This window comes from Papaver somniferum, chromosome 7, assembly GCF_003573695.1.
Source record: "Papaver somniferum cultivar HN1 chromosome 7, ASM357369v1, whole genome shotgun sequence".
Lineage (NCBI taxonomy): Eukaryota > Viridiplantae > Streptophyta > Magnoliopsida > Ranunculales > Papaveraceae > Papaver > Papaver somniferum.
The window spans coordinates 100829301-100838625 of record NC_039364.1 but is presented as its reverse complement, the minus strand read 5'-3'; the positions used below and the strand labels follow the sequence as shown (position 1 = coordinate 100838625).

The following is a 9325-nucleotide window of genomic DNA, read 5'->3' as shown; positions in this document are numbered from 1 at the left end:
TGCTTCCTCTAGTTCGGTATAAAAGATCTAAAATAGCAATATATCTTCAATTTCAATGACATCACCAATTAGCTTTGTGTCGAAACCAAGAGTGCTCTTAATCGAGAATTAATTTTCACTGCTGAACCCGTACTAAATACTTGAGATAAAAGAAGAAAGATCATTACCAAACATGAAAAAAGATGGAAAAGGACGAGTGAGATATATATTTGAACACTATTTAAACGATCAACGCTAGTCAGATAATGATCAAGGTGTTTTGTAAAATAAAAAGTGTCAACTAACAAGTTTTTAACGGTCCTAGGTTAGTCTACGACCCAATCACATCAACTGCATGTTTCACGACCCAGATCCTAATTAGGCCTAAAACTTACGACCCTTTTGTAAAATATCTCTTTCAAGAATTCCAAATTGTATCAGGACGGGTAAAAAGGAAATCACCTCCTGGAAACAAAACCAAAAATACACTATGGTGTCAGAATCCTACGGCCATCATGCTACTTTCCTTATTTAGATTTCCACTATTTATAGATCAACGGTGTTTGTTAAGTTGAGGGCAAAATGGTACACATCGGTTTTAGTTAGTGGGAAAGACAATTTTTGACACTTCTCCGTTGTTAACCTGAAGTCAAAGAAAATATACCTTAGTCAATCAAATTTAGCTTTTCCCCAATATAATTCAACTTTCCCTATATAACAAAAATCCAAAAATTCACTATGGTGTCAGAATCCGGTCGCCATCATGCTACTTTCCTTATTTAGGTTTCCACTATTTAAGTAGTGCAAACTGCAAACTGCAAACTGAGGGAACAAATCTAATTCTAGCGAAAAAAAATAATTCCAGCCAAAAAAAAAAAAGAAGCAAAGTGGGGATCTAGATCACAAATTCTTTTGATTACATATCACTTTCTGGATTTTCGCTGCACTTTTTTTTTTTTGTTTGTTTAATAATTTCTCCAAACCTAGGTTGACTGTGTTAAGTTGGTCCATTAATAAGCCTCGTCTAATTTTGATATTACTTTTCTGAACAGTGAATTACCGGTACCAAGATAACATGGAGAAACTGTACCATGATATCATGTTGAACATCTTCTCTCGTTTTCAACATAGTCGACGACGAGTACACCTGGGTGTCCGATCCTACTTACATCTGTAATCCCGTAACAGGAGAATATGTTTATCTGCCAGGATACATCAATCAAAACGGACATTCTTCTCGTCAGTGGCCTTTTGTTTGTGGATTCGGTTACAGTTATTCCACGGATGAGTATAAAGTGGTTAGAATCTATCGCTGGCGAGATACTATGTCCACATACACGATCAACAAAGTACAAGTATATACCCTTGGCAGCGGACAAGGGTGGAGAGATAAAGGAACAATCGATGAACATATAAATACACGCAACACTGCTGGTGTTTGCGCAAACGGAGCCATTTACTGGTCTGTGTGTGGTAGAATACTGGCTTTCGACTTAGTAGACGAAGAGTTCAGAATGATTCCTCTACCACCCTCTTCACAGATTCCGGATACGCGCATAGTTTCTCTAAGATTATTGAGAGGGTATTTATCTATTGTTCATTCAACTGGAGGTGAAGAAAGAAGATTTGTTCACATATGGGCATTAAAAAAAAAGAAAAGGTGTACTAGTACCGCAATGGAAGAACCCATATTCGACGATTTGTGGTGTTGTAATGAAGAGTTTAGTTTCTCATGGGAGGACCCTGATAGGACGGGCTATCTGTATGTTCTCTTCGCAATTACAAAGGGTAATCAAGTTTTACTGTGGTGTGAAGGATTTCTCTTTTACTATGATCCGCAGACTACAACTTTAACCAAACTCTGGGGTGAGCACTGGATGTTCATGAATAAAGCAGTTCCCCATTTAAACAGCCTTGTTTCGCTCGAAGCATTGGGAGAGAAGTCCAAGAGAAGAATATAACAAAAGAAGATTCTGTTTGTTTTGTGTTTTTTTTTGCTTGGCTTTACTTCCATCAAATATTTATGTATAGAATGGCTTTAGGAAGTCCTAGTTATTTTTTCCCTTTGAAAGGGTCGGCGCTCAATTTTTCGGTATTTCTTAGCCGTTGGTCTTGCTAATTATTGTAGAGGGCGGATCCGTTCAGAGAATGTTATTGATGCTGGATAGAAATTGTCTCTCAAGGCTTTGTTTTATTTTGTTTTGAAGACACTACTCTGATACCCTGTTGATTTAGCTTCATGAGTTTGAATTTCTGTAACAGGCTCTTGATTCTGGAGAGCTTGTGCTAGGAAGAGTTGTTACCGAGGGCTCTGCTGATAAGTGATAACACTGCTATATGTTTTGCAACCGTGGCTCCTGCTTGTGGGTGCAAATGCCATGTGGTTATTCCATATGATGATGCTACCGAGAAGGTATTTATGCCTCTAGTATCGGTATGGCATATTATTTGTACTCCAATGAGTTAGAATCGCTAGATATTTGAAGCTTGGCAATAGCAGAAGTAGCATGACATTTTATTACAGAAACCCAATTTGATCGAATCTTTCTAGGATGTTGCGTTAGAAAAACGGGATCAGATTAGTGATAACTTAGGGCTTAATAACATGATCAATTACACATTTTTGAACTCAAAAAAGCCAGTTACCTTGCCTGATAACATCCGAGATCACCTAAGTATGCTAAACTTTGACTAGTAGGCATATTTTCAATTGTTATGCTCCGAGGTCTTAGATCAAATAATGAAACCATATACATGACCAGTATTTTCTTCCTTATTTAAACTACATTTTGTTGAATCTGATTATACCAGTTGTTACTCAATTCTGAAATCCAGTTCCAGTGTATATTTTGTTCACATCCCTTCACCAATCCTTAACTACACGATGGTTCATGTGAATGACGGACACTTCTCAGACTAATCACTGATACTTAAAATTGCAGCCGCCAGCAAAGATTTAAGGCTCAGTCCTATGGGCTAGATATCTAGCTGTTAAATTGGCCATCTACGTCAGCCTGAACAACTTCCTAAATCCTATGGTATTGCTAATCTAGCAGCGAAACGCTGAATAAAACAGCGCTAAACGCCGAATAGTTCGGCGCTACACAATTTTATTTTTTTAAAAACTAATCATTATCTCTCTCCATCTTTTTCTTCTCTTTCTCCAATTTTTTCCTCTCTCTCTCCCTTTTTTTCCTCCCTCCATCACGTTTTCCCTCGTTTTTCCCTCTCTTTCCCCCTCTTTTTCTTCTCTCTCCATCACATTCTCTCTCAAAAATTAGTAAAATATATAGAGCGCCGAATGGTTCGGCGTTTATATCACTTTTTCAGCACCGAACGGTTCAGCGTTTCAATCTCGCTGATAGTTGGACTGCGAGCAATTGCTAGGTGAGAGAACTATCAACTATCACTGTTAACTTTTTTTCAACATTTTTTTCTTGATTTGCAACACTTTTTGGCCAATCTATCACTCTAATCTAACCCATAGGGATCAAGCGAAAGATCAAAGAGGGATATTGGAACAGTAACTCAATAAGAACATGAAGTTGTAGTTTTGTTTTATAATGTCTTTCAGGAACTTTTCCAGTTTATAAGCTTGTTCTATGTAAACATGATTTGATTTGATGATCGACAAATGAAGTTTCTCCACATGGTGTTTGCATTTGTTTACTTGATTGCCTACTTGTTTAGTGGGGGACTGCCCTGGATTTCCTTCGAGATTCATGTTTCCACTAGTAAGTAGTGTATGATTTTTGTTGAAACCCGGGCATGAATGAGGATAAGTAGAAATACTATTCTATCTTTCTGATGCACATGAACAATGCTCACTCTTCAGAAACATGTTCCCACCAATTATAGTTTTCTTCTTTCAATTTCAGAGCTTCAGTAACAGGTTTATCTTTTATAATGTTGAACTTGCTGTGGGAACAAATATTGGAAGCTCTTGATGCTACTGTTGAAAGTGTGAGGCCCTACACATAAAGACCACAGACAACTGCGTTAATATTGCAGGGAGAAGAGCTCTGAGTAAGCAAGGCATCAAAACAGCAAAAAGTTAATCAAGTTGATGATGAAGACTCGGAGAAAACCAATGGTCACATATTACTGGACGATCAGAATCCACTATCTGTTTTCTATGTAAAAGGGGTTTCTTGCTGATCAGTGTGATCAATTTGAGAACCTATTAAATGACAGTTAAAACATTTTGTTTTTCCTCACTAAATCTGCCTATTAAGTGTTCTTCTTCCTACCCGAATATGACCACCTAGCCAAGCAAGAATTTTACTTAAAGATTGTCATAGCCAGGTGGGATGCTGGATTGATGAGCCCCATCATATTGCCCAACCTCAAGGCTGACTGTGGTGCCAACGGCTTTGCTTGCACTACTTATGAATGGGCTCTAAATTAAATGCTATAAAAGAAAGCTGTATTGGTAAATGACTTTTGGTGGCGTTGCACCAATACAATGTTACATGTACCATGTCAGATCAGGTAGACATCAAGTGGTTGTAACCAACGCAAAGTTACTTCCTGGCAAAGTGGCCGAATTTTTTTTTTTTTTTGGAGCATTATTTTGGATAATTATTTATTCAATGTTTCGTCTAGAATTTTATATCTTGCGACTTAGTAAAACTTTGTCCGACTTGGTAAAACTTTGTCGTTAATTTTCTCGTCTTGCATTGTTTCCTATTGTCTGAAACGATGCCACAAGTAAATCAGGAAAGTCCGTATAAATATCTAAGTGATCATAGTCCACAAATTCTGTGCGATATGTTCAACAAGAACGAATGTACATCAGGAAAGTCCGTATAAATATCTAAGTGATCATAGTCCACAAATTCTGTGCGATATGTTTAACAAGAACGAATTGACGGTACGTTTTTGCAGGGTCTTCTGATCTGAGAGAACAATGATAAGAGTTTCATGGTTATCATATTACCAGCGTAATGACTGAAGTTGGTGGATAGGGTGTTCTGTTGCTTCTTCATGTAGTTCTGATGCAGTGTCTTCAACTTGCATTTTGTTTGTTATCTAAGTTGAAAGCTTGTTTCAGTCATTCTTTTTTAAGATGAAATGAAGAATAGAAAAATACCCTTGATGAAATACAACACAAAATATGGCGGGATTTCAACAGTTGGTAGAACTGGAAACAGCCAATTTATGGTTCATTCAACATTTCCTACCCCGAAAAAGAGTTAGAGTCAACAAACACCACTTGTAAAAATTGAAGTTACCATTCTCCAACTGCTAATGCTCACAGATGCCTCCACAGGCTTGACATACAGTGTTACGCTATCATGGCTGCCGTGCTGTTTGTCAATTGGAGTCGAAATTTTCACCTTTCCAAAATTAGAGGATTACTAAACCATAGATATACACGGCTATGCGACAGAATTTCTCGAAGTGAATTTGTCCCCCTGCAATGTGACCCTCCAGCAATCAGTTTGCAAGATAAATACAGACGGCTTCTTTGGTACAACTGTAAAGTACACAAAGAAGGACTCGATGTCATGCAGGTCGGCACATCACCTCACCATAATACAAAAACAAAAGCTAATGGGCTGGGCAAGGTACCTCGAAATTTATTATCCCGGGTAATTATCCCAAATGTTTCTGCAGTTTCTCGAATCATTATACCACTTACTCCGGTGTAAGAATTTACTTGGCAATTGGCAACTGCGAGAATCCAGAAGAAAATGATTCTACCAATTGCCTTTTGCTAAAATTATAAAATCAGAAAAACTCTCCATATCGTAAGAGTATTAGGAAACAAAAGTGCTACTTCATACTTGCACCTTTTACTCCCCATGAGCGAATGAGATATTGCAAGAAAAGGATCAAACGCAAATGGGTTCAAAAGACAGGAAATGACACCAATTGAGTATGGTCATAGTTTGCAGCATGAAGACGTTTTGGATCCTCGCTGAAACCACCAAAAAGTACATACCGAAAGTGAAAGAATGAAAAGAGAAAGGTATTTGTTTCTCATGTTACCTAGAAGAATAGCACCATGTAAGTCCACAGCCATAAGACACTGAGATAATTGGTTTCTCCTGCAATATTAGAAAAGAAGAAAGAACTGAGTACCTTGATCTGTGTATATAATCAGCATTTCGAGCAAAGAAGGAAGATGAGAGAAGAAACATGTATCTTACCCAACATTCTTAAGGAGTTGAGCAATATACTCTTTCCACATTTCGTGCATTGGCTTGAAATAATCAAAACTACGACATAACCAAGTAAGATCAGCATGCAAATTGGGAATGAAATCTAGAAGTCAATATACTCAGTGCTTCATAAGAACCTTACTTGTGAAACTCTTTAGGCAAATCAAATGAACCACACTTCTTATGTTGTCTCATTGACATGTGCTTTTTTGAGCGCTTTGAGTGACTTTGATAATCTTTAATACGAGCACCAACTTTTGCACCCTGGCCTTGTACCAAATTATCAAGAAGCATCCAGTTGTCAATTTTCATGCTTCTGGACCCCTGCATGTATTTCTGTGCTGAGTCACCACTTTGGAGAAGTGTGTGAAGAATCTTGTCAACTGTGCTCCCTCGACTTGTAGGCTGCATTGTTCAATATTGAGCTAGACTGAAATACATGCTTCTCCAATGCACACTAACTACTATAAGAACCTAAAAGTAAAATCTAATACTCATAGTATCACATAAATACCTCTACATCAGTTTTTAGCAAATTGTCGTGCACAGGCTGACAGATTACTGAGTATGTAGGACCATCTCCTTCATAATCTGTAATCAATAGGTATGATGTAAATTAGTGTAATTTAAATTGCTAAATGACACCTCATTCTGAAGGAGTAGCTCATGATAATACGTAACATATTAGTATGATGTAAATTACTATGAACAATGAGAAACAGCAGCAACTCATAATTAGACAGTTAATAGCAGCATCAACCAAAAAGTAAAATTCTTGTCACAACTCACAAGCTTCTCGAACTCTATTAGAAAAATAAATAATTTACAATATATCACCTGCGGCTCCAGGAGTTCCTCGAACTGGGGCATACCCAGTGAATGCAAAATGTCCTGAAATTTATCAATTACAAAAAGCAAAAAAAGAAAAGAAAAAGAAAGATGTCATTAAACTCAATTCAAAGAAGCCATATCACAGGTGCATTGTCATAGAACTGTTTCACTTGGTACTTCAAATGTCTCCAGGGTTCAATAACAAGATTGAAAACTCATAGACCAAATTTCCTGAATAAAATGTTTAGGGAGATAATTTCCAAAAAGTAGAATTCTCTCTAACATTATTTGGCAGCAATATATCATGTCGAAACACTAGTGGACAAGATGAATTTAAGGTAATTGAATAGAAATCAAAGCTAACTCAGTGTGCATAAAAAAGCGTACCTTTATTAGAGACTTGTGTAGAAGATGATGCATCAGGCTTATTACTCTTTGTAGCAAGAGATTTTGAAGACGAATTCTTGTTTTGAATACCCTCTTCATTTCCTTGATGTACATGAGAAAGTTTTCTATTCTTAGGTGTTGGTGATGGCTGTTGTTGTTGAAGAACCTCAGCTTTAGCAAGAGCAAATCTTCTCTCTAGTGCATCTAATGTACGCTTCTTCTGGTCCATGGCAGAAATTGAAACTATTTACCACTAAAATAACTACTTACAGAAAAAAAGAGATCACTAATTATCCCTCAAACGTGAAAAAACGTGAGGAAACGGAGTAGTTAACATGTGATTTTGTGCCTTGGAAAAACCCTTTTCTTCAAGACATAAAACCCTAAAACGAGGTGCTATGAGATTGCATTTGCAGGCCGATTTATTTTATTCAGACACCCGATTTATTTTATTCGGACACCCGATTTATTTTATTAGGGCACCCACTCATCAACACGACCCGTTTTGTGCCGTGACCCACTTAAAAAAACAAGACTTGGATCACAAGAGAGGATTTGCAGAGGGGAGGGTTTTCAAGGTTTCTAGGATAGAGCAGGAGAAAAGCAGAAAACCTAACCCTGCCTGATATCTCAAATCCTCGTGAAAATAGTTATGACAGAAAAAAGAAAGAAAAACAAATTTGAAGAATCATCAAATCATTGGCACAGTGATATTAGTGATCGAGATCATAAACGTCGACATATTAGAGATGTGCAGTCGTAAGAGGAAAGAAAGAGATATAATAATTGAAGAACAATTTGATAACAAGGAGAAAAAAGTTGGCAAGGAAAGCACAAAGACGAAGAAATTTGTAATTAGCTCTTCTGATGTGAGTTGATTTTACTGTTTCTTCGTAATTATTTTTTCTTACTCCACATTTTAATCTGGGGTTTTCTGAAAGAATTTTTTTCTCTTCGCACCCTTTCTTCTTCTATTATGACACACACACTTTGATAGCTCATAGAGTCCCAGGGGGTTAATCGTGGGAGAGTTTGAGAGATTTTAATGTATTTGGGTTTTCTTCTGTTAGTCCTGGGAGAGTTTGAGGGAGTCTCTCCAAATCCCCATTAGTCGTGGGGGAGTTTAGAGGAGTCTCCTAAACTCCCTAAAAAACACCTGTTAGTCGTGAGGGAGTTTGAAAGAAGCTCTTGAAATCCCTGTTAGTCGTAAAATCCTAGAATGCTAGGGAGTTGGGCTGTTTTAGGGGAGTTCGAAGGAGTTTTTAGTGTATTTTGGTCTCACCAGAAATCTCTCAAAAGAGTAGAGATTTGGGAGGGAGTTTGGTCAGCGAAAACATAGGAGAAGGAAGGAAGGAAACACTTCAAGGAGGTTAGTCGTGGGAGAGTTCGAGAGATTTTAATGTATTTGGGTTTTCTCCTGTTAGTCCTAAGGGAGTTTGAGGGAGTCTCTCCAAATCCCCGTTAGTCGTGGGGGAGTTTAGAATAGTCTCCTAAACTCCCTAGAAAACACTTGTTAGTCGCTGGGGAGTTTAGAAAAAGCTCTTGAACTCCCTGTTAGTCATAAAACCCTACAATATTAGGGAGTTGGTTTCTTTGGGGAGTTTGAAGGAGTTTTTAGTGTATTTTGGTCTCACAACAAATCTCTCAAAAGAGTAGAGATTTTAGTGTATTTTGGTCTCACAACCAAATTTGGTTCAAAATCTTTCTTTTCGAATCATATGGATTTCTCAAATCTCAGCAACAAAAATGTTGTTCCCAACATGATGAAATGATTATCAGATGATGGCCATTATGATACGGTGAAACATTTCTATGAAAATATTAGGATAGTGATCTAGAGTCCATGAAAAAGTGTGGATATATAGATTTGTTTAGATCTACATATCCCGTAAGATGCACCAGCAAAAAAAAAAGTACATATCCCGTAGAAGTCTTCACAATTAGCGCTTCCCTGAGTTGAA

At 37.4% G+C, this 9325-nt stretch overlaps 1 protein-coding gene across 3 annotated transcripts; it reads right to left on the bottom strand.

Annotated features, from left to right (window-relative positions):
- Nucleotides 1-5048: 5048 nt before the first annotated feature.
- Nucleotides 5049-7755, bottom strand: LOC113297976. 3 transcript variants are annotated; one of them, XM_026546600.1, is made up of 8 exons: nucleotides 7365-7755; nucleotides 6984-7037; nucleotides 6661-6737; nucleotides 6289-6551; nucleotides 6135-6203; nucleotides 5974-6032; nucleotides 5554-5655; nucleotides 5049-5458 (listed from the first exon to the last, which is right to left on the bottom strand). In XM_026546600.1, exons 1-8 carry the CDS (start codon nucleotides 7591-7593, stop codon nucleotides 5361-5363), a joined length of 951 nt encoding a protein of 316 aa, XP_026402385.1. In that variant the 5' UTR covers nucleotides 7594-7755; the 3' UTR covers nucleotides 5049-5360. The 3 variants fall into 3 exon arrangements, with proteins under 3 accessions (XP_026402385.1, XP_026402386.1, XP_026402387.1); XM_026546601.1 differs by having other exon boundaries at nucleotides 5049-5396; XM_026546602.1 differs by lacking the exon at nucleotides 5554-5655 and having other exon boundaries at nucleotides 5049-5396.
- Nucleotides 7756-9325: the final 1570 nt, after the last annotated feature.

Excerpts from the sequence above, each read along its gene's own strand:
- LOC113297976 (XM_026546600.1), bottom strand. The coding sequence starts at position 7,593 with ATGGACCAGAAGAAGCGTACATTAGATGCACTAGAGAGAAGATTTGCT. Across the intron at positions 7,038-7,364 it reads TACACAAGTCTCTAATAAAG|GACATTTTGCATTCACTGGG; the intron begins GTACGCTTTTTT and ends GATAAATTTCAG. Across the intron at positions 6,204-6,288 it reads TTGCCTAAAGAGTTTCACAA|TTTTGATTATTTCAAGCCAA; the intron begins GTAAGGTTCTTA and ends GTTATGTCGTAG.